This window comes from Clavelina lepadiformis, chromosome 9 (genome assembly GCF_947623445.1).
Source record: "Clavelina lepadiformis chromosome 9, kaClaLepa1.1, whole genome shotgun sequence".
NCBI lineage: Eukaryota > Metazoa > Chordata > Ascidiacea > Aplousobranchia > Clavelinidae > Clavelina > Clavelina lepadiformis.
Genome location: NC_135248.1, coordinates 10458404 through 10483401, shown reverse-complemented (window position 1 = coordinate 10483401; position 24998 = coordinate 10458404). Strand labels below are relative to the sequence as shown.

General features: G+C 37.6%; 2 protein-coding genes across 6 annotated transcripts; one reads left to right on the top strand and one right to left on the bottom strand.

Moving 5' to 3' along the window:
- Positions 1–2536: 2536 nt before the first annotated feature.
- Positions 2537–8221, top strand: LOC143470183 (deoxynucleotidyltransferase terminal-interacting protein 1-like). Of its 2 annotated transcripts, none has more exons than XM_076968140.1 (14): positions 2537–2824; positions 3650–3826; positions 3921–4005; positions 4114–4240; positions 4875–4960; positions 5849–5905; positions 6458–6556; positions 6660–6721; positions 6978–7038; positions 7147–7218; positions 7308–7360; positions 7490–7617; positions 7724–7799; positions 7929–8221. In XM_076968140.1, exons 3-14 carry the CDS (start codon positions 3949–3951, stop codon positions 8122–8124), a joined length of 1074 nt encoding a protein of 357 aa, XP_076824255.1. In that variant the 5' UTR covers positions 2537–2824; positions 3650–3826; positions 3921–3948; the 3' UTR covers positions 8125–8221. The 2 variants fall into 2 exon arrangements, with proteins under 2 accessions (XP_076824255.1, XP_076824254.1); XM_076968139.1 differs by having other exon boundaries at positions 3913–4005.
- Positions 8222–8407: 186 nt separating this feature from the next.
- On the bottom strand, positions 8408–22103 carry LOC143470182 (uncharacterized). 4 transcript variants are annotated; one of them, XM_076968134.1, is made up of 31 exons: positions 21915–22103; positions 21541–21750; positions 21106–21148; positions 20912–20968; positions 20440–20511; positions 20029–20212; positions 19128–19252; positions 18734–18852; positions 18171–18285; positions 17956–18044; positions 17577–17840; positions 17295–17368; positions 16937–17043; positions 16589–16796; positions 15746–15910; positions 15254–15436; positions 15032–15171; positions 14749–14920; positions 14322–14588; positions 13861–14028; positions 13527–13632; positions 13345–13442; positions 13144–13199; positions 12933–13044; positions 12644–12774; positions 12438–12515; positions 12133–12229; positions 11231–11427; positions 10883–11082; positions 10425–10591; positions 8408–10163 (listed from the first exon to the last, which is right to left on the bottom strand). In XM_076968134.1, the coding sequence occupies exons 2-31, from the start codon at positions 21606–21608 to the stop codon at positions 10111–10113; spliced, it is 3915 nt and encodes a 1304-aa protein (XP_076824249.1). In that variant the 5' UTR covers positions 21609–21750; positions 21915–22103; the 3' UTR covers positions 8408–10110. The 4 variants fall into 4 exon arrangements, with proteins under 4 accessions (XP_076824249.1, XP_076824253.1, XP_076824251.1 ...); XM_076968138.1 differs by having other exon boundaries at positions 13144–13197; positions 13355–13442; XM_076968136.1 differs by having other exon boundaries at positions 14322–14585.
- Between the last annotated feature and the right edge of the window lie 2895 nt (positions 22104–24998).

The following is a 24998-nucleotide window of genomic DNA, read 5'->3' as shown; positions in this document are numbered from 1 at the left end:
AATGCTGCAAGTACACTAGCGAATTAAGTGAGGGCCATGGTCTCCTTCACGAACCAATTTTTTTTGGTTATAGGCGTTTTTAAGTCTTCATTACTTTTCGTTTATCGAATTTTTTTGTTTGCTACTCCTTATCAGCTATCATCTAGGTCTAGGAAATCATATACTAAGCAGAACGGTGTTTTAAAATCGTTGCTGACGGTGACGCCATAAATTGCCGCTTATGTTGTTTAATTATAAAAATACAATTCATTTTGAGGCGTAAAAGCTCAGAAATTTTGCGCTCCGCGCCTTTTCGATGGGGTTAGTACTGTGGTTAGGATATTGTGTAAAAAACGTTTGTCTCTTTCTCCTCAACGTACCATTCAACTGCAACTCAACTCCTAAGCGCACCGCTGACCACTGTGTAAGCGTTTGGTGGCATTACGTGTCCACATTTTCATATTTAGTGGTAAAATAATTAGGTAAAATATGTGGTTGCATTGTATTTTTTATATTTTGCCATTGACTGTAAGGAGGAAATAGTAGCCTATAGTCAGGGTTGCCATCGGTCTCAACTCAAAAATAAGGACGAACAGGAAACTAAAGAAGAATACTACCCTAAACGGTGCACAACAGGAGAAGGCAATCAATGTCCCAAAAATGAAAAAACGAGATACTATTTGCATGTTCTAAATTTTTGTATCTCTTTGGCACAAAATGATATACTAAAGGTGTCAAAATACCCAAAATAGGAACCTCTGCCCTAAAAATAAGACGAAAATAAGGACCCAAGTGAAAATAAGGACATTTCTTAGAAAAAAGGACAAAAATATTTTCTAAGACACGGACCTTCAAAATAAGGACAAATCTTAGAAATAAGGACGGTATGGCAACCCTGCCTATAGTGCTAACCTCGTTGTAGAATCCCTTATAGGGATTCTAGTAATAATACCATAACGCTACAGACTTTATAGAACATTCACTGGGATCAGCCTATAACAAATCACCATTTCTTTAATTTTGCTAAATCACTCCATGCCAAAGTTAATAGAAAAACAACTTGCTCCACAAGTGAAGTCAGTACAATTTCCTATATTAGATGAATTAAATATTCTATATTGGAATATTGGCCACAATCATACATTTTACTTTAAAATTTGTACTAGAGTGTGCATGCATCACACAACATCGATAATATAACTTAGCATAGATAAATTGGTCCGCTGTACATTATGGTTTTATCACAGACTATCCACCACGTAAAAATAGCATGTGTTTTTATGATGTTTGTGTAAGGGACGTTAATAAACATCTCACAATTCACTTTACCTTTTGCAAAAAGTAAGTTCTTTAATGTAAGCGCCACAGTCATTCCGGGTTTCCCACGCTCTTTATCGTCACCCCTTCTGTTGCGAAGTAGCCTGGGGACTGGTGAATGGTAGGATTAGGATAAGCTACATGTTGTAGAATGCTAGGTGGTTGTGGTCAGATGCTTGAACGGTTTCCAGCACATCTGACAACAACCACCAAGATTTTTAGAGCATTCCAGGGCCTACCACTTAAGCTTGCCCGTAAATAAAACAACTTTCTTTCTAATTAATCGATGTATAAACAGGTGTCTATAAAAATATCTGTAATTTGTGTACATGCAAAAAAATAAATACACACATTTACGTACGTGGGTCGAAAGCTAACTAAATCATGCATTTTGTCTTTTCAAAAACTTCAAAAATGTTAACTTAATGCTAAAAGGAGAACATTTTATATAATAACCGATCTACACGGGTCAATACAAAAAATAATAGCAGGCGTAGACAGAAATGTACGCAAAGTACTGTATAGGGCAAAACAACAATATTCAAGGTTTTGCTGGAAAGCAGAAAACAATAAGTGTTTTGATGTACAACCAATGCTAACAAGAAGTGGTAAAAGAAAAAAAAGGAAACACAAAAATCTTTATATTAGCTTAGGCCTACATATTAGCTTTATTTAGCTTTCATAATATTGGCTACAAAGTAACTTGGTGATAACCTAAGCCAATAGTACGTGAAAGGTCCGTGGGTTGAATCGTCCTCGGGTTAAATCGTCCGCGGGTTGAATCGTCCTGGGTTGAATCGTCCTGGGTTGAATCGTCCGCGGGTTGAATCGTCCTGGGTTGAATCGTCCTGGGTTGAATCGTCCGCGGGTTGAATCGTCCGTGGGTTGAATCGTTCTGGGTTGAATCGTCCGCGGGTTGAATCGTCCGTGGGTCGAAAGGTCCGTGGGTTGAATCGTCCGCGGGTTGGATCGTCCACGGGTTGAATCATCCGCGGGTTGAAAGGTCCGTGGGTTGAATCGTCCGCGGGTTGAATCGTCCTAGGTTGAATCGTCCTGGGTTGAATCGTCCGTGGGTTGAATCGTCCGGGGTTGAATCGTCCGTGGGTTGAAACGACCTGGAACCCACAGCACCACATACCACAGTTACACCGCAACAGAAGTGGGGGCGATAAAGAGCGTGGGAAACCCGGAATAACTGCAGCGCTTGCATTAAAGCACTAACCTTAGCAAAAATGTTTTGTTTATATTTCTAGCTTACTTCTGCGCGGAGATATGGCATCGTTACCGTAGCCTTATTTATAGGGAGAACATAATTTTTGTTTGATAACAGAAGTTCCATCATTAGGTTATAGTTATTTGAACAAGCTAGGCTACTAGGCCTAGTTGAGCGGGCAGTTTGCAATCCCCGTAAATTTTCATGGTAAAAATGGTTGAAGTGTTTGTACCTTCCGGATATTGCTCAAGAACGTTCTGGCCTTCCGAGAAACCGCCATATGGTGAAAAAATCAATGAGGAATTTAATTGTAACGTAAGTGACATTATAAAGTTTTTAATGTTGCTGTGATGGTGAGTGAGTGTGTTTAAGCTGGCTCGGTAGCCGATTATAGTTCGAGCGCTGGCCTTACTGTATGAATAATGCGGCCCGTGTTGGATACCCAGTGACGCTGCTGTGGTATGGCCTTAAGCAGTGGTGTATTCGTAAAAAAAGAAGTGGGGTTCGCTGTCAAGCAGGCATGGTATGGTGTTGTACTTGTATCCAAATGTTTATTCCAATTGTATATGAAAATGGGAATGAAATGACACAAAGCAAGAAGAACTAAAGGATTGTGATCCCCGTCAGAAAAATTGGGAGGACTGCAATCTTCAGCGATCCCACTCCAAAATACCACTGCTCTTAAGGCATTAACAACACTTGCACGCATTCAGTGCACCTGGGGACAGTTCTAAGTTTGTGCATCATATGTAAAATATTAGGAAAACAAATATGGAATGTGTGACAATTGGGGTTTGCACAAAGGCTAGCTCAGTAATTAAGGCTCGAATGATGAGGAATAATCGTTCAGGTTTAAGTAGTGCTAAGACTTTCCTCAGTATGAGGATAAAGATTGTCAAATGTTGTGTTTAAGTTCAATTATGTCACCAGTTCTTCTCTCAATTTAAACTGTATATGTTCCAAAACTTCTGTTGCTGTGCAGTTCGGTGGCTGTGCTTTTGCTATACTTTTCTCTTTCATTATTATTTTTTTAATACATTCACAACTGGAACGAGACTGGGAAGTACGGCATGATATTGACGAGTGTCATGTGTGCTTGTGCCAAAGCTTTCACTATGGTCTAAAACTATGTCTTTTTAGCAACCATTCAGTGTCTATCATGTTGATCAGCCTCATTATATAAGGATGAAAAATGGACACCTTGGGGCTTCCCCTTCATGCAGAGCAAGTGCAGCGAAATCAATGCACCTTTTGAGAAGTGTTCTGCAACCTGCCATCAATCAAGATATTTTAGAAACACTACAAAAGTACATCTCGGTAGGTATATATTTATAAAATCAATTTTTAAAAATAATCTGTTAAATGCATCTCATTGGACAGTGCCCGATTGGTTTACATCTCAGGTATTTAGAGAAGCTGCCGAAAATGCTTGTGAGAATATGGCAAGAGAACCATTCAAGTCATCAGCAACATCTGTTCTTGATCCAGATACAATGGTGTGATTACCCTTCTTATTTGCGCGACACTGTTGAAGAAAGGATATCGAATGTTTAGAAGTGATGATCGTTTTTCAATTTTTCTTGATTTTGTTAAAATTTGAACAGGTTTTGGATATTTGTCGAGAAACTCTAGACAATGCCAAACTGCTCTTTGGCTTAAAGGATGGAAAAGATCAAAACAAACATCATAAAGACGGTTTGAAGAATGTGAAAAAGACCACTGAAACAAGAGGTGATTTGCACATCTGTTTATGGTTTAACTTTGGCAATGTATGGACATTAGAGATGTGTTGAATTAAATCCAAGTTTTACGCACGAGTATCTACCATTTTTGTTATTCTCTCAAATCAAAATTTTGCAACCAAACTTTTTATTTTGCATAAAGTAAAACATCAACAGTAAAATACTCAAGTTTTTGTTTGTACTATCAAATACAAAAATAATCAAATGCTTGCAAATAGTTTTAAATAATTAATTATAAGCGAAAATAGATGAATTTTTGTTGTTAATTTTCGTCAACAAAATGACAAGTTTAAACATGATTATCTTGCTTGATAGGTAGTTTGATAAAGCGAAATGTCAAATAAGCAAAGTTAGCAGATTCGATACTGATTCACACAAATACTAAAATCTGTGATCCACATTCCTAGGATTCTGATTTTTTTTTCCACATATGGCATATTCTATCTGGCACGTCCCAAATGGATATGCTGCAAACAGGCACCAGTTGTATTCAAACTTTGTCAATTCAGTTTCTTATGTTAGAAAGTTTGATGTTAGCTTTCAATGAGCTTTATTACTGGTACACACTTAAATATGTGAAAAGTTGATTCTCAAACAATCAGTTGGATCTTTGTTTATGACAGCATTCAGTCCTTCCATGCCATCAAATATTCCTAGTCATCTTGTTGGGAAAAGGCGTGCTGCTAGTCCGGATTTTCCATGGAATAAGGTAAATTTAAAACCTATGTTGTGTTTGTAATAGCATCAAATTTGTTGCTTTTGTAACACCTGTTTTAATACAATTTGTAACAGCTCATTTTTGGGTCGATAAGATCAAATTTAAACCGCTTGTAACGTCCAAATTAGCATTGTTGTATATTCTAATTATATGATTTAAGTGATAATGATTTATAAGATTTTGTGTGACCCCAAAACTCCAAATATCTTTGTCATTGCGTGTCTAGACTCCTGGTAATTCCCTTTTCTTGTCTTAAATTCCTTGCTTTAGTTCTGGTGAGCCATGACCTGCTTTGCTACCATGTTCTTGTTAACGCCCAATTTCTTTGTGTTACATCTAGCCACGCATCAGCTTTAATCCCAGCCAATTTAGTATGTGCATTGCAGTTGTTAGCCTGACTTGTTTAATTGATTGTTTGCATGCAGTATGATGAGTTAGTTGCCAGTTAACCTGTTTTAATGTCTATATTTGTTGGCCACGTAATTGAGATCTAATTTACAAGTAATGCCGATTATTGAAATCGATTGCAGATTCACAGGGTAATGTCATTTTCCTTACTTAGTCCTTGTTTGTGTTTTCAGATTATAAGTAATATTACCCTGAGTTCTGTACCGATAGAAATCACACATATCAGACATGTCACACGCACCGTACATACACATACGAAGTCGACCTACGTTCCTTGCTGTCTGTCATTTGTAGCTGTTCTGTTTCAGTGATCACTTTCAAGCCGTTCAATATAAGACTTCCAAGAAATTTTGTGCATTTCTAACATCCAGGGTAGGGTGGAATTCGGGCCTTGCTGACCTAAAGGACACCCCTTACGTGATCAGCATTTATAAATATGCCGATTACATCACTGTTTTGACATTTTTACAGAGGTTAAAAGAATCCAGAGATATGTTACAAAGAAGATCTCTTAGCCCATTGCCAAAGGTAAGAACATTGCTAGGTTACAATAGAAGCTAACAGTCTACTTTGGTATGGTCCCAAATTCTTTCGTAAAAAATGTACCATGACCATTTTACTCTCATGATTTTTACTGTCTGCCGTACACTGTGTTGTTGTATGTGGGCTGTCTTTTAGTTTTTATTGCTTTACCCTGCAACTCTTACATTGTGTTTTCTGCATGTGTGTATGCTATATGACAGTTAATTTCAACTCGTAACATAGAAAGTTGTTCCTTTTCTGTTGATATAACTGTTAATTGAGGTTTCTTAGACAAAACGTGCCACTGAAATGCAAATGCCCAAATTATGGTTAAAATTGATCTTTTTGTTGCTAACTCTATTGATTCAGGTCTTGCTGCAGCGGTTTTGTGTATTATAACCGAAATAGTGAGGTCCCAAGGTGGTATACTAAGAGGCTTCTACTGTATTGTTATTGTGTCATTTGGTATATTTTATACAGAATATATTCACCTGTTCTTATCAAGCTAATACTATTTTACATCTCTTATTCATAAAAAACTGTAAATGTTATAAACAGAAGCCCCACAAGACTGTTGCTACATTGGTATCCTCTCCACGAAGGTATGGCAGCCCTCACAGAAACACCAAAGAAATCGTAAAAAGAAAAATAGAAAATGTAGGTTGTCTACAAATGTGGCTTTGTTCATGATATTGTGTGTTACAACCTAATAGTAAACCATGTAATACTGTATTCACATCGGTTGAATTTTTTTATACAGCAATGGGATCCCGCACGACTCACAGTTGGAACAGAGTTTGTTATGGGGACTAAAGCTAATCGGTCAGTCATCTTTCTATTTTAAGTAAAATATAGAAGTGTTTTTGATAGTGAACTCAGTATTGTGTCCAGCAGGACATGATTTGTCTTGCGGTGTTCATGTTTAACAGATTTAATTCTTATCAGATGAGGCCGGTTAATTTTTCTTATCAAAATAATTTTTAATTGAGTATGAATGCAAATTTTACTTGGGTGCAATTCCAAGGAGCAAATTCTGATATAATTGGAATGAGAGTGTAACCAACAGATATTTTTGCAGAGCGTTAGGTCTAGGAGCAACAAGAGGGCGAATTTACATGAAACACCCAGATTTGTTCAAGGTAGATAATACTTTATATACTGTTTGGAAGAACGCAAAAATTACTCATTAAAAAGCAAAAAAGGATTTTATAGTTTCGAACGCTTTTCATCTTTCTCTTTTCATTTAGTATGCAGGTGATCATGAAGACAAGAAATGGATGGTGAAACACAACTGCATGGCTGCAACAGGTGGCAAAAATGTGAGTTACTGCTAATTTTTTTTCAACACAGTTTTCATTCTGTTGTTTTCCCGACATTGCATTTAAACCATTGTTATCTTTCTTTCCAGACTTTTATAATGATGGCTGAGGACGTGATGCATCTTTTTGAGACTGAATACAAGTAAGTTTTTTAATACTTTGTAAGACTTGATTTTATCTCCTAACATCGATTCCTTGCATTTATTCATGTAAGAAAAACTTTCCATTTCTTTTTTGGATAATAAAAAATATATTTTGTTTCAAACTTCAGAGACAGTCCTGGGACGATGGCAGAGGAGCTGCAATTCTTCAAGCTCCCAGAGTTTGTGCTCCAAAAGATGCGGAAAGCAATGGTAAATGAAAAAGTGCTAAGGATAGGACCGCCCAGTAAACCTTCAGGTCAGGAAGATCTCAAATTGTCACGTAAAGGTTAAACCTTGGTTGTGATGTTTTTCACTCAACTGCCTGTTCTGGCATCAGTTGAAACCAAAGCGTTGTTTTTCAGAGATCCAAGTCACAACACGAGAAAATTCTCCATCAACTGAACATAAACACTACAAACCTGCAGTGAACAGACAAGTGTAAGTTGTTAAGTTCAAGCATCAATAATTAATAATCATTCCTTTCTTGAGCAGCACATATAACTAGGATGGATGTTTCCACAGCACATTTCACTGATACTAACAATGCGAGAAACAACTCTTTCACAGGAGACAAGCTGCACAGGTGGCGGCGGCTGCAATCAACGCCACCTCCGACTCAGTTGAAGAAAACGCAGCCACCATGTTACCAATTGTTCCTTTGCATCGATTACCGGACTCCCACGCTGCAAGTGACAGTGATTCATCAGACAGTGGCAGCGATAGTGATCCGAGTACAACAAGAGGCAGACTGTACATGGATTAATGTTCGATGCCGCTGCTTTTGATCTCAATCTGCCTACTTAACAGTCGTTATTAAATGTTCCTAACCGACAGTGCATTAAATGATATGGTAATTGAAATACCTCTCACAAATATGATTATGTCAAGAAATGTTAGGGAAAGTTTGTTGGTTTGGTTGCACTTTTCTAGTGTTTCCATTCCCTTTAAATCCCAAAAAATAAATCTTGAAAAATTACTCACAAATTAAATCAAACAGTTCTAACTGAGCATAAAAATTAAATCAAAATGAAACGATGAAAAACAACTCCTGTGTTGATTTTTTTATTGTTGAATCTTTTACCAAACCAAACGTAAGTTTTTGTTTGCATCACACAGAGCAACATAAAAAATACCATTGCTAGACTGCGACTTTTTAAAGCAACTTTGAAGTGAGTTAAAAAAAATTAATTGTTGGGTTTTAAACCAGGAAATATTTTTGAGTTTCGAAAGGATTTACTGAATTATTTGGCACCAGAGAAAATAATGCGCACAAGTGAATTACATACACAGAGAAACCAAACAATAATAAATAAGTAAAAATATGTACACATTTGCAGACTGTAACAGTTATCATACAAGCGGTTTCCAATGACTAATTTGAATATTACAATGATTACTTCTTGATCCAGCCCATTAGCAATTTCATAAAAGTCCAATTATTTTTGTGTTGGTTATAAAACAATACTGGTGACACACGAGCGGTCACAGTTGAAAACCAAGATGTCCTATTGAAATTAATGCGCAAAACATACCCATGCAATGAAAACACTTCGCGTCAAGCAATAGAACACACCAAACATTGCAATTCGCTAGATTTAAATAACCTCAGGTAATTTCGATTAACCAGGGCCGACAGAATTACGTGACATATCTGCAACAACTGTATATTAACAAGGGCAAGACCTGATCACAATCCAGTCAACAAACAAACAGCAAATAAAAGGCAAAATGGACTCCACGAAAGCAAACGATTACAGTCGTTTCGACGTGAAGTGATAAATAAGAGTGTGATCCTAGGTAATTAACCTAAGCCGTGTTTACTACGTTAAGTTCCTGATGAAAGCACCTATTCATGACTGTGATGAAAGTACGCAAATACAGGCACGTCACAAACAGCAATACACATCAGCAACACGTTCCACAGCTTTGAGCTGAAACCGAACCTGGGCACATTACAGCGATTGCCTAAGTTGTTAACGGATTAGCTAGCGCTTGCTATCAAATTGCAACAGTGGTAAAAATCATCGGATACAACTCCAGATACGTTAATTATGACCAGAATACAACAGAAAAAACGAAGGCCGCAACGCTAGGTCTGAACAATGAAATTTTGCCCCGACTAGGCTTTAGACCCACACTTCGCAAAAAAAGTATCACAAAATGACATAAAACTCGTGACTACAATCTTAATTAATCGTTATTTTAAATTAAGAATATTAATTTGTATAAGGATAGCGCCCTTCCGGCTCCCGAGAGCCTCGGTTTAAAACAGCAACTCGAGGCGTAATTCTGATGACGTAAAAGCGACGTATGATGACGAAAACAAAAATAAAACACAAAAAGCCTGAAGAGAGCCGGCGTGGATTAAAATAAAAACAAGTGATACGCAGGTTACACTCTTACTTCGAAGGACACGCCAACGTCATAGACAACGGTTCTAACGTCACGGTACATTTTAAACAAAAAGAAGAGCAGAATTTAAATGTAGCTAAAAGAGTTTCAACAAGGCATGGCTTCCGTACTATAAACTGAAGCAGCTTATATACATGACCGGTGAAAACGAATGGCTTAAGATCAACAGAACAACACACTATGGTTTGTAATAAACATTCTGGACGCCGTTCTGACCACAGTAACGTAATCGATGAAATTTACTTCGGTCCAAACGTGACCACATGCATCTTCAAGGCAGAAAATACAAACGGAGAAGACTCTGACGACCTTGGCTAAGTAAAGCAAAAAGACGTTTTCAGTTCGGTGCTGGATAAGCCGGTATCACGGTCTGTGATTGGTGCTGTTGGTCTGTGGAAATAAAAAGCCAGATTTCAATATTCTTTATCTTGGTAAGAGTGAAGTAAAGCAAAAAGCGAAACTGCGATTTTAAAAGTAAAGGCCCAAACGGATTTCTTCTGAGATAGCGCTGACTTGCTGTGTTAGGAATGATGTTTCAAAAAACTTTACAAATGAAACTACAGCTTATGCACGGCGCATGCGTGTATTGTATATTGTAGTTGGTACATTAAAACTTGTTACACTTGAGTGACATCGGGTCAAGCAACTTACATTGTCTTGATTGCATATATTGTTGTTGTACGTGTCCAGCAGTAGACACCACAGTCGGTTGAATGTAGCCCTGCTGCCCAGGAGTGGTGGCGCTGTGCGTGATCGGCTGACCGTTGGGTGGCCCACTGGGCAACATCATAAGGTGTGGTGGGTAAGATACGTGGGGACTGAGAAAAAACGAAGTTGGTTTAGCTCAACACAAGGGCCAGTGAGCACCAATCGTCATAGAATTGCAATTTTGCAATGATGTTAGGGTACTACACTTCCTTATCACTAAAGCCTTAACTTATTTCTGGTACATAGCACTGGCGATCAAAAGCACTTGATAATCAAAACCCGACCCAAAAGTAGCACTAATGTTTCAGTTTTGTTCCGCATGACTGCACTGCCGCAACCACAACAGAAATATGCATTTCACCAAAACCAAACACAACATTCTTTCTAAGAAAATTTCTCACCTGCTTGGAACCATTCGTCCTTGCATTGATGTTATCGGAGCCGGGTGTGCTATGATCTGTTGTGGAGACTGATAGTAGCTTTGGTGTTGAATGGCAACATTTTGTGGGGGTGGATGCATCTGTGATTGTGGGGTAACCTGCGTCATACCCCCTGCTTGGGGCTGGATGTTTGTAGCTGGACTTGCCGAGGGGACATGTGCCTGTGAAATGGAACCAGAATGAAATCTTGAAGTTTGTTCCATTAACCCAAATAAGTCCTTTGTACAATGCAAACCATTTTGGAAAAAAAAACCTATTCTAGCCAGCAAAAGAAAAATTCCTTTAACACAAAAATACTAAATCACTTACCTGATTGGGAGTATGAGCTGAGTGGGGCCTGGCTTGTTGCATGTAGTTGGCTTGTGCAACTTGCTGCTGTTGTTGTTGTTGTGCTTGTTGTGATCCAGGTTGACCCTGCTGGGATTGTTGTTGTTGACCTTGCTGAGATTGTTGTGTCTGTTGTGTTTGTTGGATCTGGACTGGTTGAGGACTTGCTTGAGGGTAACCTGTAAGTAATGGCATAGACTGTTAATACTTTAAATCAGCGTGGTCCAACTACGTTTGACTTACGGGCCACTTTACAAAAACGTGACAACTTGCGGGCCATTTCCAATACTATTACCACTATTATTACTATTATGACGTAACAAACAAATGGATGATGCGATACAATGATGCTGTCGCAATTATTGGATTAAGCCAAATTTCTGACTGTTGCGCAATAGCCAGTATTAGGGTTCCAATTTAAAAGATAACTGTGGAATATTTAAAGGAAACAAATACGTCCGGAACACTAGGTACATATCAGCCTTTAAGAAGCCCAGTTGTACTGACGAGACCTGATAGGTTGAAACAGTATAGGTCCTGCTGTCTACAACTTTGAATTAAATTTTTGACACTTTTTATCCTAATGCTATACTTGTTCCAATTGAAATAAATTAAATCAATACTGTGAAAGCTCGCGGGCCGCAAAAATTTTATCCGCGGGCCGCATGCGGCCCGCGGGCCCGTAGTTGGACCACGCTGCTTTAAATTAACACAAACATTACTGAATATAATAAGTTTAAAATACACTAACTATCGGCTTTCTCTGAGCTCTAAATAAAAAAATGTATCTACAAGTAATAACCAGATTGGCCAAGAAATTAGTAAGACTTTATGTAAGAGCCACATTGCTCTGAAACCACTATCAGTTCACTATTAGATCTTACCATAAATTTGTGCTTCTGCAGGATATCCTGGTTGCATTGGCCTCGGAACAAAGTGACCTGTTGGTGTATAGACCATCGACTCAACACCTTGATAATGCTGAAGAGTAAAAATAAAATAATAAAAACAATTACTTACGGCAGAATTTTAACTGAAAATTTGGAAATTGCCACCTATAAATAATCGCTAAAAATTTATGATTTTGACTAAGTATGTAAAACGAGCATGAAACAACTTGCCAGAATCTAAGATAACCTTTTTTTCCATTTTCTTATTAATTTACTGGATTTATAAAATTATACATTACCGGTGGAGGAGCCATGACACCATGTTGTCCAGCTGCCATTGGTTGGTGACCACCGTGCTGGGCAATTAGGAATGGACCCTACATGAAAAAATTTCTTCATTTACTTGTGAGAAAATGTGATCTACTTGTACAGCAAACAGCTTGTTGAGCATAGAACATAGTAACAGCAAGCAGATAACTGTGCGCTTTCACAACATGTAGTATACCGAGGGAGGTGTATATGGTTGGCCCTGTATGAATGTGGGCTGAGGTGGGTGAATGTGCTGGGCAATGTGCGGACTCATTCCAACCACCTGGCCCTCGCTTGGTGACGGACTCATCAGCGCCTGACCAGGAACTGAAAAAACACGACAAGAAAATTTATTAAAGCGACTTAAAACATTGTCAAACGAATAGCTAACAGTGAATTGGGAGCAATCACTAGGACCAAAATTAGGTTTCTGCAATTTACATTAATGAACATAAAACCTACGAATGAAGCTGTTTAGAGCTAACCTTGCTTGGTCATTGAAGTTTTATTTGGTAAGATTTGGTATTGCATTTGCATCGCTGCACTGGGATTAGCAATGGGTTGGCCAGTCGTCGTGAAGTAAGCTTGCTGCAAAGTCTGGAATGGAAATATAACAGGGTTAGGCAATACGCATACTTTCACAACTTGCCGTGCATATCCATTATCCATAGATTACGGCAGAAGTTTTCAATCCACCTGATGAACAGTCACTGGAGTAGGAGACCTTGACGTGGCAACACTCGCAGGCTTCTATAAATCAAGTTTTGAATATGTTTATTATGTGTTTATGTTTAAACAAAAGTCATTCATCAACCGATGGAGTGTGCACTGTCACTGTAGGGCATACAGCAATAAATACACGCATCTATCACAACTACGATATGTTTTAAATATCCTGATCTCTTACTGGAGCAAATGATCTTGGTGTAAATTCCTTTGCTTCTGGATTCATCTGGAAAGACTGCTGCTGCTGCTGAGTTTGTTGCTGATGATTTCTGTTTTGAAACCACAAAAAAAAATTAAAAAGCGTCAAAAGATAAAACGACAATATGCAGAGGAGTCTGATATTTCATCCTTACCCAGCATCTGGTGGTGCTCCGGCTTCTGTTGTGGATTCTGCAGCAGACTTTGTGGCTGTTTCCGAGCCAGATTGCATAGAAGTGTCTGATGCTTGCTTAAACGTACCTGCATAAACAACAAACTTAGTTGGCATTGAAATTAAATGCATTAATGCAAATATCATAAACAATCAACCAAAATCATATAATCAATATTAATCCACATAAATCCTTGTTCCATGAGTGCAATGAATGCTTCATAAAATCGAAATGTTATCAATGTTATATGAATAAATAAACATTCTTTTGGTTTTAACCAGAATTTTAACTTGTAAAAGCGCAATATAAAATGTACCTGTCGGCACTTCTGAAAGTGGCTGTACTAAGTGTTGAGGAGATACGAAGGGGCCAGTGGCAGCACTAACAGTAAGGACATCATTTGCAGTAGTGGCTGTACGAGGAGATGGTACATTTATGGATGGTTGCGGTGGTGATATACTGGTTGACTGTGGAATTGATTGCTCTATAGCAAAATTATATGCAAATGGTTATTCAATTATATTCACAAACAGCACAAAAAAGAAATAGGCTCTATAACAATTAACAATAAATGAAAACTAAATACTGATCAATATTGAAATCAAACAAGAAATCAGGGTAGAAATAATCACATGAATATATCTTTTCATAAAATAAATGAATATCATAGCTACCACTAAACACAAAGTAAGCAAAAGCAAATACTGTCATATAAAACAATGGAGTATCGATGGTAAAAACGAGTTGCCACAACATTTAACATTAATCCAAACCAACCTTGAGGAATGACATATCCTGGCTGGGGTGGAATAGCCAAAGGTAGCATGGGAACATTGAAAGCCTGGGTTGAAGGAAGAAGAATTAGAGGAGGGGAAATCATCTGCTCCATTTCTCCTCCTTGATTCTGAACGATTGGGTGATGCACCGGCGGAATCGACTGCAAAGCGGTCTGAAGAGGAGCTGGCTTCTGCTGCGAATAAATCTGCTTTGGTGGAGGTTGTGTGGCTTGTTGTTGACTTTGCAAGGGTGCCTGGTTGTCAACTGCTGTAGGCAAAGAAAAATGAAATTATTTTAGATACACTACACAAAAAATATAAGACAACCATCACAGCTTCGAAAAACTACCACACACTGCACTTTGCATTTAGCATTTTATTTGATGTTTTGTTCTTGCTTAAAATGTTGGGAATTTTTCTGTCATTACCTTTTGAGGTTGTCGATGGGGTTTGTTGGGCTCCAGTTGACCCCGGTGAAGACTGCTGTGTGAGCTTGCCAGCAGCACTTTTCTTGGTGGGACCTGACAAGTCCACTGAAGGTTTTTTTTGTATTGGAGCAGCCCCTTGTTTGGGTTCGTTGACACTTGAAGATTCGGCAAGCTGGAAAAGAAAAAAACGTTGGGTAAATTTTATTGAAATGTCTTTTCTTCTTAAGCAAGCAATTACTTGCTATTTAAAAATGCAGAAAAATCATCAACTACAATATAATACCTTGAAGTTTTTGCTAAAATCTTTGAGACCCTTAACTGTGTCATCCGAACTATCCTTTTTAGTGGAGGATCCGATGTTTGATGATGCAGGAGATGGATGACTTGCAGGCTCCGGTGTCTTCTTGATAACAGCCTTGTTATCTGATGCAAAGAGGAATTTTGTTATTTCCACAGTTCTTAACATATTTGGATGAAAAATAGGCATCAAAATTCTTCGTGATACCTTCAATTGATGTGGACTTCTGGTTCCGAGCAATTTGTGGATTAACAACAGCTGAAGAAATTGAGGAACCCATGTAACGTGTCGGGCCGGACTGTGGGTGCATGATCATAGGCCTCTGTGGCTGTCCAACGTGAGAAATAACCGCATTTGCACCAGAAGGGTTACCAGTAGGGGGAGAGTGCCCTGTTAATTGCAAAACAGCTTTAACAATGCTATTACAACAAAAACAAAGTTATTTTAATTTTTAATCAATGTGACAACTTGGTTTAAAACAGACGAAATGAAAGTAATTGGTTTAAAACATGTCTGTAAGGTGGTATAGAAAAAATACACCCATAAAAATCCAACAGACAATGCAAGAATTTGGTTTAGGTCAAAAGACAATTAACCGTTCAATGTTTCTCTTAAAACCTGGTAAATAAAATCTGAATAACCTTAATGAACCTAAATTTTTAACCTAGCAGCGAAACCGAAGAACATGAAATCATTTACCTCTTGGCGAATAAAACATTTTTGTTCCACCAGTTGCTGTAGGAGCTGCACCATGTCTATAGGCATGAGGCTGACGCAGACGAGTTTCTGAATAGCCACCAGGTGGGCCTGAAGGAACATTTTGTCCAGCTTTTGTATTTTGAACAACTGATGAATAGGAGCTCTCTGAAATAAGATAGGTAAATAATTTAAGCAATGCTACAACCAGGATAAATACCATACTCTGGCCAAAGTATTTTTATGATGTTTAAACGCATTTAAGAGGTAAACATTGGAAAAAATGTACTTGTCATGTAAATAGTACACACTCAAGATCAAACATTAACAACATACAGGATAACTTCAACTACTGTAACAACTCCAGTTGGCTAAGTTTTCTGAGCACATAACTTAAAACATTCTTCTCATTCTCTGCCCTGACAGCCCTCTTGAGTTTTTGCACTTAAGAAGGCTTCAACAAGTAACCTAAGTCAGATGCTAAAGGTTCACCTTCATTTCGCACTTCCCCTGTTCTGACAGGTATCTCGTGTGTTCTGCTTGTTGCTTTTCCTGGACGACTAACTAGTCTTGGCATAATGTGAAGCTTTGGGACTGGCTGCTTAAACTGTTTTTCACCTGAATCAGGAAAGGACAACCTAACTTTTGCAGGTCACTATCTTGCATGCTAAATTGTTTACACAAGCTAAGGATCGCATAAACAGACCTTTATGTACTTTCTAATATAAATGTCGTCGTATTGAAATCCTCGTAAACTACTCCCATAGATGCTACGCAGAAAACATAACCTTTATAGTCACCATAGTCATGGAAACTGGACCTTAAATTTAGACGACCCAAGCTCACCTTTGTTGCTCCCCGATGAGTAGTTCCTCGTCAATGGTGGATTATTTCCACCAGAAGGTGGACGGGGCCGTTCATCATTTGAGGACATCTTGTTAGACCATTGCGGAGACGGTGCCTGCTGTGTCATTGACGACGATGAAGAATTTCGAGACAATGATTGCTGGGGTGTGCTCTGGCCAGATGACAGAACGGGGGGTTCTCCAGACTGCTATAAAGACAAGCAATGTGGAAATGGAATAAATAGTCACTGCTACTGTAAATGCAACGAAGTAATAAGTATAATTGGTGCAAAAGGCTTGCCAAATCTAATGATTTTGATGCAATGATTGATGAGTCTAAATGCCTTACATTATAATCTTGGGTTGGCGATGGATGATTTCTCTGGAAATTTCCACGCTGTGACCCACCAACCTGTCGTTGGCCTTTTGGCTGGTTCATGTAATTGTGATGGGGAGCTGAAGGCATAAATAAGGAAATATTTACATGTTAAAATACTCAGTACAGGCTGATAAAGCAGAGAAGAAAAGCAAGACAAGATATGGTGCAAAATATAAAAAGAAACTGTGAAAACAGATAAGCAACGTAGTCAAAGTTGATTATCTCAAACAATTCCAACTTTAATTAGTATGGTATTATATTTGAAAAATATACTTTATGCTTTACTAAAATAAGCAATATTTAATATTCATTGAAAAACGCAACTTACGTCCATCATTGTATCTGCCTCCAGCCCGTTCCTCATCTCTTGGATAGGATCCTCCACCAGAGTGTCGATTAAACCTGGAGGAAATTATAAGTTTTCATCTGCACAGATGCACTCTATTTAGTGTTCATGTTACATGTGCTACATTAGAGACTGGTCGTATTCTATTGTCATAAAAAGCAACAATAGCACTTGGTTTATTTAACATCGCTTTGTTTCATCAATTTTTTAAACGTTCCGGCAGACATTACAAGTTGAAAGTAATAAGTCAAAGTAGAACCCTACCTTGGTGGAATGTTGGACTGCGTGCTTCCCGAGGGTCGAAAAGGCTTATTTTGGTTGGGGAGGCTTATTTGGGAATCAGCTGCATTGCTGGGGGTATTTGATCGGCCGCCACCTGGGCCAAAAGATGATGGTGGTCCAGAACCCCGTTGCATGCCCCCCTGGTTGGAGTAATTTGTATAATGGTGACCTGGACGTGGCCCACGCAAGTCACGTGAGTCACGACCTTGATCACGACCACGGCCTCTGTTTCTACCAGACATGTTCCTATTTAATAAAACAATGAATCAAGAAAAATGACGGAAACTTACTGAATCACAAAAGTTGCCGATGATATTGCACATATAAGCTAAGTTTTTATCAGGTTTGTGCAGCAACAAACCTTTCATTTCTCATGACCTCCCTTCCTGGGGGGGGAGCTTCACGGACAACGGAGCTGAATTTTTCCTCTTCTGTTGTGTTTTCATCAAGCTTTGAATAGAGAAGCATAAACAGAATTATAACTCAAAAAATCACACACAAAACTTCTTCAGACTGTGCTTTTGTTTTTGTTGGGCTTAGAGGTATAAAGCAAACTGAAAGCAAGTAATGAATCACCTCCATGTTGATATGTTTGTTGTAACTTGTAGAATTTTCAATTTCATTTGCAAGCTTCTCAGCTCTGGCTTTGCGTTGAGCAAAGTTTTCAGAATTATCATTGTCCAAAGGCGTTCTTAAAACGTAAGCAAACAATAAATCATCAATTAATCACTTGTATGTCTGTGTGCGTTTATACGTAACAAGTATAAAAACACAATGCACTGTATCGTCATTGTATTGCTCTCATATTGTTAGATTAATTAATTATACTATCAAGTAACCACAAAAAAACATGCTAGTATCACATCGCATCTTTCATTGCTGGCAAAAATGTAATAATTTTGCAATTTAGAAAATAAATAAGTACAGTATTCTGCTTTTTTGATTTTACATTAGTATAGTTGATTACAATCGTGGACTCATGGCTAGAATGGCAAATAAATGTATAGCAAACCAATCGGTGTTATTATGCAATTTAAATATAGAGCAGTTACAAAAATTTGTAAACAAACTTCCCCTCTCCATGCGCTCAAAACCAACAAGCACGTTATGTAATTAGTCATACTGCTCTTGCTACTCACGTGTACTCTGGCAGGTCAGGGTTGTAGCTAGTTTTGACTCCATATTGTTCCCTGTTGGTGCGAAACATTTCTTCTGCACCCCAGCCATTAGTTGAGCCAGTGTCAACATTAATCGGATCCTAAAAGTTAGAAATAGGAGCCCCGTGAAGTCAAATAGACTTGTATAGTATTGAACAAGTTCTCGGCTTTTACTACGATAATAATAATAATAATACATACATAGTTTTTAAAAGAATATGTAAGACTGCTAATGAAGTAAATAATAAAACTATGTATAAACATAAAAATATATATATATAAAATTACACTGTAACGTCAAAACACAAAGAATAACTATCTAAACAATAAATAAAACGGAGTGAAAGCTTTAATATTCTTCACAACACAAACCAACCTCCAGTCCTCCAATTGCAGTGTCATTGGAACTGTCTCCTCCGCCAACCCAGGGTTCAAGAGCTTTCATTTCTGTACTGTTTGGTCTACTCTCAGGACCGGCGTCTCCATTAGACTTGACTGAAACTATTAATTTTAAATGAAATTCAATTTCATCATTAATTTAAAGAGAGCACGTACCACTTATAATAAAAGTCAGGCTACATCAAATGCCAGTATCAGATTTCAGTATATTAAAGCGATATAGAGAATGTCTATTTTAACAGGCAGGTGGTTTGCATTAGAATTCTATTGCTGGTTCTTCACATCTCTATTGGTTCTGAGAACTGATTGTAGGGACAGGTAGGAAAGTAAAAATTGATATGGTAATAATACAAACAAGGGGAAACGGCAATCAAAATCAAGACGCACCATGTGTTAATTCTGTACATCATGAACAAAATATTGCTTCAACCAGTATCTTAGTTAGCATAGAAACAGTATCAGGTGTAAGTTGTCTAATATAAAGGTATGAAAACTGATGTAATTAGTAATAACCACCCTTGTGTACAGTTGTTATTTGAACAAAGTATAGAAGGTAGAACACCGTTAACCACTGATAAAAGCGTACTAGACAGAACAACTTTAACTTTGGCTGAGTTTTCTTTAGTAGCGCTGATGCTTTCACAAGCTTTAGCAAGAATCATCAAGTGTAAAAAGTGAAAAATGTTTTTGAAACAAGGATCTGCTAGGTAACATAATAGGTACATAATACATATATATATATATATATATATGACATACATATATTTCATATACTCTACATAAATTCTGGAGTGTTTCTAGGTAACTATGCTACACTTATTGACCGAATATTACAAACAAAGTAGGAAGTCAAAGGTATATATGATTTGATCCCTTACCATGGGCAAGTTGTAAGTCAACATCGTGAAACTGAGCACAGACAACATCGTTCGATTTGAAGATTACTTCATCAAGAATTTCATCTTTGTTTGGGATGTCAGATTGATTCACTCCAAGAATAGATTGTGCATCTCCTCCAGATTGGGAATCCTGAATGTGGGCGGCACCTATCGCCAAGTCCATCTGTGATAAATGAGAAAATTTTATTGCCTCTTGCAAAAAGGGTGTAACGTCAAGCTGTGAACTTTTTATACAGTAATAATGTTTGGAATTAATTACAAGACAGCAAGTCATTGTATATCAGAGTTATTGAGTAAACGTTATTGAATATTAGAGCAATTCATATAAAAAATGCGCATAAAACCATTTAGGTCTATACTTCTTACAAAAAATAATATAGCAGTACTTACATTCGGGCTGAATGTGTGAAATATCCCACTGTACACACCACCGTTTCTAACTTGAGTGTTACACCGTGAACCCTTAACGTGAATAGACATGAATATAAAACAAGAACTGCATAGAAGGGCAAATGATAATATTGAACAGATAAATCACCAAACGCCAACTCAGAGGCCAGGCAGGCTAATTTAATTAAGGCATTTATTCAGATGCAGAGTGATGATGTAAATTAAACGACGGCTGTGTGTCTCTGGTAAACACATTTTAACCACGCTGCGTGCTCGTGTTGAAACAGTTTGTTTGGACAAGTGCTGCCCACTAGAGAAAGGACACGACCACAAAGTCTTATATACAGGTGTTTCAACAAGAATTAAAGGAGGTATATATACATTAACTTTTATCTTTTGATGTTTACTATATTTATTGACCAGGCCATGTGGGATAAATATTATATATAAATATTAAATAAGTTGTACTTACAACCAATGACAGCAAGGCATGGACAAGTCGTGGGTTACCATATACCCTATCAGTGCTCTGAAAATAGTAAACACAATTAAAATGCCTTGATTGAAACTGTTGAACTGAATACAGTAGATTACACATTTTACAGCAGCAAAAATAAAAACTAATTCACATAGAAAATAGTTCTACGCCAATGCAATGACTAATACCGTATTTGAACTTTGGCTGTTCAATTTGCCTCTGCCCATGGATCTGTAAAAATTAAAATGATTGTCTGAGAAATTTACATCCATACATGTGAATCATTTTATGAGAAAAAAAACACTTGGACTTATGGTCAATTTCCTTTAAAAAAACCAAAGTTATAAAATGATGAGTTAAAATCAAATAAAAAATAACTACGTGCATGTATATAAAGTTTCAAAATTCTGAAAGTCAATCCATTTACAGGTGGGTTCAACTGAAGCTATTTCGTATGAAGCCTCTTACTTAGCCTATGCCCTATGATCATTTTTTACAATTTTTTTTTAAATGTATCCGAATGTATCATGCAAAGATAGCTAATATACATAAGATATGCAATACCATTCATTTTACAAGTATATTTCCCATTATTAAGCAAACTTCAATAAATTTCAACAAACCTGTTGTTGTTCTTATTTTTACGTTTTTGGCCACTGTTTGACATATTTTGACTGCTGCTGTCTATCATGGATTGAAAATCAAAGATGGAAGTACTCTATATACGATAATAACGAGCAATTACAATGATGATGAATCAGCAAGTTTCATGACCTTCTAAGCTTTCGATTGAATATTACGCTGCAAGCGTATGACAGATTTGCTTTGTGAATCTACAACATAGAAATCAAAACAAAAATAGGTTTAGTTTAAAAGTTCATATAGTGTCATAGTCATAATAAGGTTTTACGTATTCATACAGAAAAACAATTGTTTGACACAAGAATTACAAAACAAATGAAATGCTATCTACAAATAAAAATACTTATGTTCGTACCTTAAATCACTATTATGTTTGTAAGCTTCTTTTAAATGAAGTGATGCACACAGAAATCAATTGTTTCCAATTGAGTATTCCCAATGACTTGAAAAAACACTTTCAGCATAAATTAATACAATTAGACTTGAAGCCTGGTTAACGCTACAAAACGTTTTAGAAATAACCCTTTAAATTTTTATAAAGAATATTTCTGTAAAGAAAATAATACGTGTTATTTAGGTAATGGACATCCTAACAGTATCATACTGCAATATTTGTTGCTGTGCATGCTACATTTCGGATGAACATACCAGTTTATAAAGAAACAATTACATATATAAGGCAATTATATATAATAATATATTATATACATTACAGGTATATTATACACTGGAAACTATATATTACATACAATGATTGAATATTCCAAATAATTTTTAAGTTTTTGTTTAATTGTAAGTTAAATAGTGCTGCCAAAAACACAAACAACACCACATCGCACTGCAGTGTATGGCCGTTTTCAGCTAGATCTTGGGTGCGCCAACCAACTGAAAAGGAAATGCTCGTATGTAAAGGAAGCGCACACTTAATTGCGCAATTACACAGTAAAGTTCACAGTCTGACTTATTTAATCTATGAGTCCAAGTAATCAAGTGCAAAATAATGCACCTTAAGTGCGTCACTGAAGCTGAAAAGCAGTAGAGTGAGCACTTAACTACAGAGGACAGTAGTAAGCAGGGTACAACCATCGGCACATTAGTTAAAATAGGAATTAGTTGCGACAGAAAATAATTATAAGTATTAATACTGGTGTGGCATAAGAGTTAAGTGAGGTGTTAAGAGTTAAGTGAGGTGAGGCATAAGAGTGTGGTATCTGCAGTCCGTGTGAACAAAGTAATTCAGCTTGCATTAACCTCTATTTGAACATTTTGAGCTTTGCTTGGCATGCAAAAGAAATTAGCCTAGTAATTGTCGCAGACACGCAACACACAACTTGATGCTTCGCTGACCATGTATCTAGACGTCATATTGAACAAGTCCAGAATGTAGGATTTAAACCGCTGTAAAATAAGGACTAGGCAACAAGTTTTCAAATTTTTTTCTTTATTGCGTAAAGCAGGGCTTCCCAAACTTTTTTGCTCGCGACCCCTTTCAAACTTCTGAAGTTTTCCGCGACCCTTCACGTTTAAATTGATTAGCAGTGCGAAATATACCTTTGTCATTAGTGACATTTATTGAGATGCAAAGACTGAATTCAAGCAACCAGTACTCAAAGCCTACTTACTACTTTACACATATGTAGGCCACTGGAAACAAAAAAAGCACACACATTTATTCAGTGTGATTGGTGCGACTGCTTTCTGCTACAAAGCAAGTCCAGCCGTGGCTCAACATCTGCTAATGCTGGTCTCAAGGCGGTTTTAATGTTGATTAGGCTGGAACGATATTTTGTTTTGATTGTATTTTGTACTTCGTGTAAAATTGGTATACGCTCTGCGACCCCTGACGTTCGTTACGCGACCCCGCAAGGGGTCGCGACCCCCAGTTTGGGAAGCCCTGGCGTAAAGGAATTCATATATGCTAAGTAAAATCTATAAAATCTGATGCCCAAAACGCATCAACGAAAAGTCAGTGAATGATTTCTATTGTTATACAGAGGTGATCAAAAAAATCTTGCCAACCAAAAAATATGGCAGCCACCAATCGGAAGTAGTCTATTTCTTTGGCATTAACCTCCCTGTGCAAAAATGCTTTCCATATGGCGAAATGTGGGGCCTTTCATGAAAGAAAATGGATAAAAAAGTTATGTCTCAATTTTCTTAGAGAGATCGCTCTTCTCACAGTGTGCAATCATTACCGTTTTGGCCAAAAAATCTAAGGTGTGCTCCTGCCATATCATACTCCACAGAATGGAGTGTGCCTACATGCCAAACTTTACCGATTCTTTGAGCAGCCTAATTTAACTGACTGACACCTCTTACAGTCTTAGCATACATACCTGATGAAGCAAACTGATGCCTACCGTACGGAAGCTTATGAAATGAACTTAAAAATAAATAGGCTTTCTGCCGATTTGTACTGAAAATATAGTATATCTAAGCGATGTCTCCTAAAAAATAAAAAATAAAACAATGTTTTCCAGAAAATATTTTCCAGACAAAATATTTTCCACAAAATATTTTCCAGACTTCCATCAGAGGACTTCCACCTTGACCATTACAAACGCCGGACAGCCTTGGGCCATGAGTAGCAGTGCACACCAGCTGCTTCTTTGCACATCGGAATTCAGCTTCTGCATGCACACCTGATATCTCGGCTAAAACTGCCATACTTAGCAGTCCGGCTAACATTTTGCAGACATATGTAGCAAACCTGAAACAAACTAAGCTATATAACACGGAGTACGGACTGCAGCAGAGTATGGCCTTTTCTAGCAAGATTTTGGCAGCTTGGGTGTGCCAAACAACTGAAAATGAAAAGTAGGGTGCGCAAAAATGCTCAGACGTAATGAAAGTACATGCTTAGGTAAACAATTACACAGTTATATACACATTTTTTTACATATTCAAACTTTAAATCAGTTAAATCAGTGCACAGAAGTTCAGTCGAAGTCATTAAGTGCAAAATAACGCACCTTATGTGCGGCACTGAATCTCCTGAAATGCAGTATTGAGTGCGGGTATGCCAAACTATGCAGTCAGGGCTATAGCCTAGGCCTCTCGACTAGTACTAGTAGGGCCTAGGCTCTATATACCGGTAACTGCAAGGCGGCAACCTAAGCTACCGGTACTTTTCCGATTGCCTGATGCATCTGTGCAGTACATTACAGTGGGCTCCAGTTTGTTCACCACGCAGTGTAATGGGTGCACCCCGTACCGAGATTTTCAGTTTGAAATGGTTACCACTAAAATTCTATATGCGGGATATCTCTCCTTCCGCCATGGGACATGCTATTCGTTGGGGCAATTATCCTTTCCCTTCTCACAGAGTCGCATATTGTACTTGCCTAGTATTGCCAACAATATTTTTTTAAGTTTGTTCTCTGACGTCACTTTAATACAGTATGAACACTTTACAGCATGTCGATTGTTTTCTGCAATT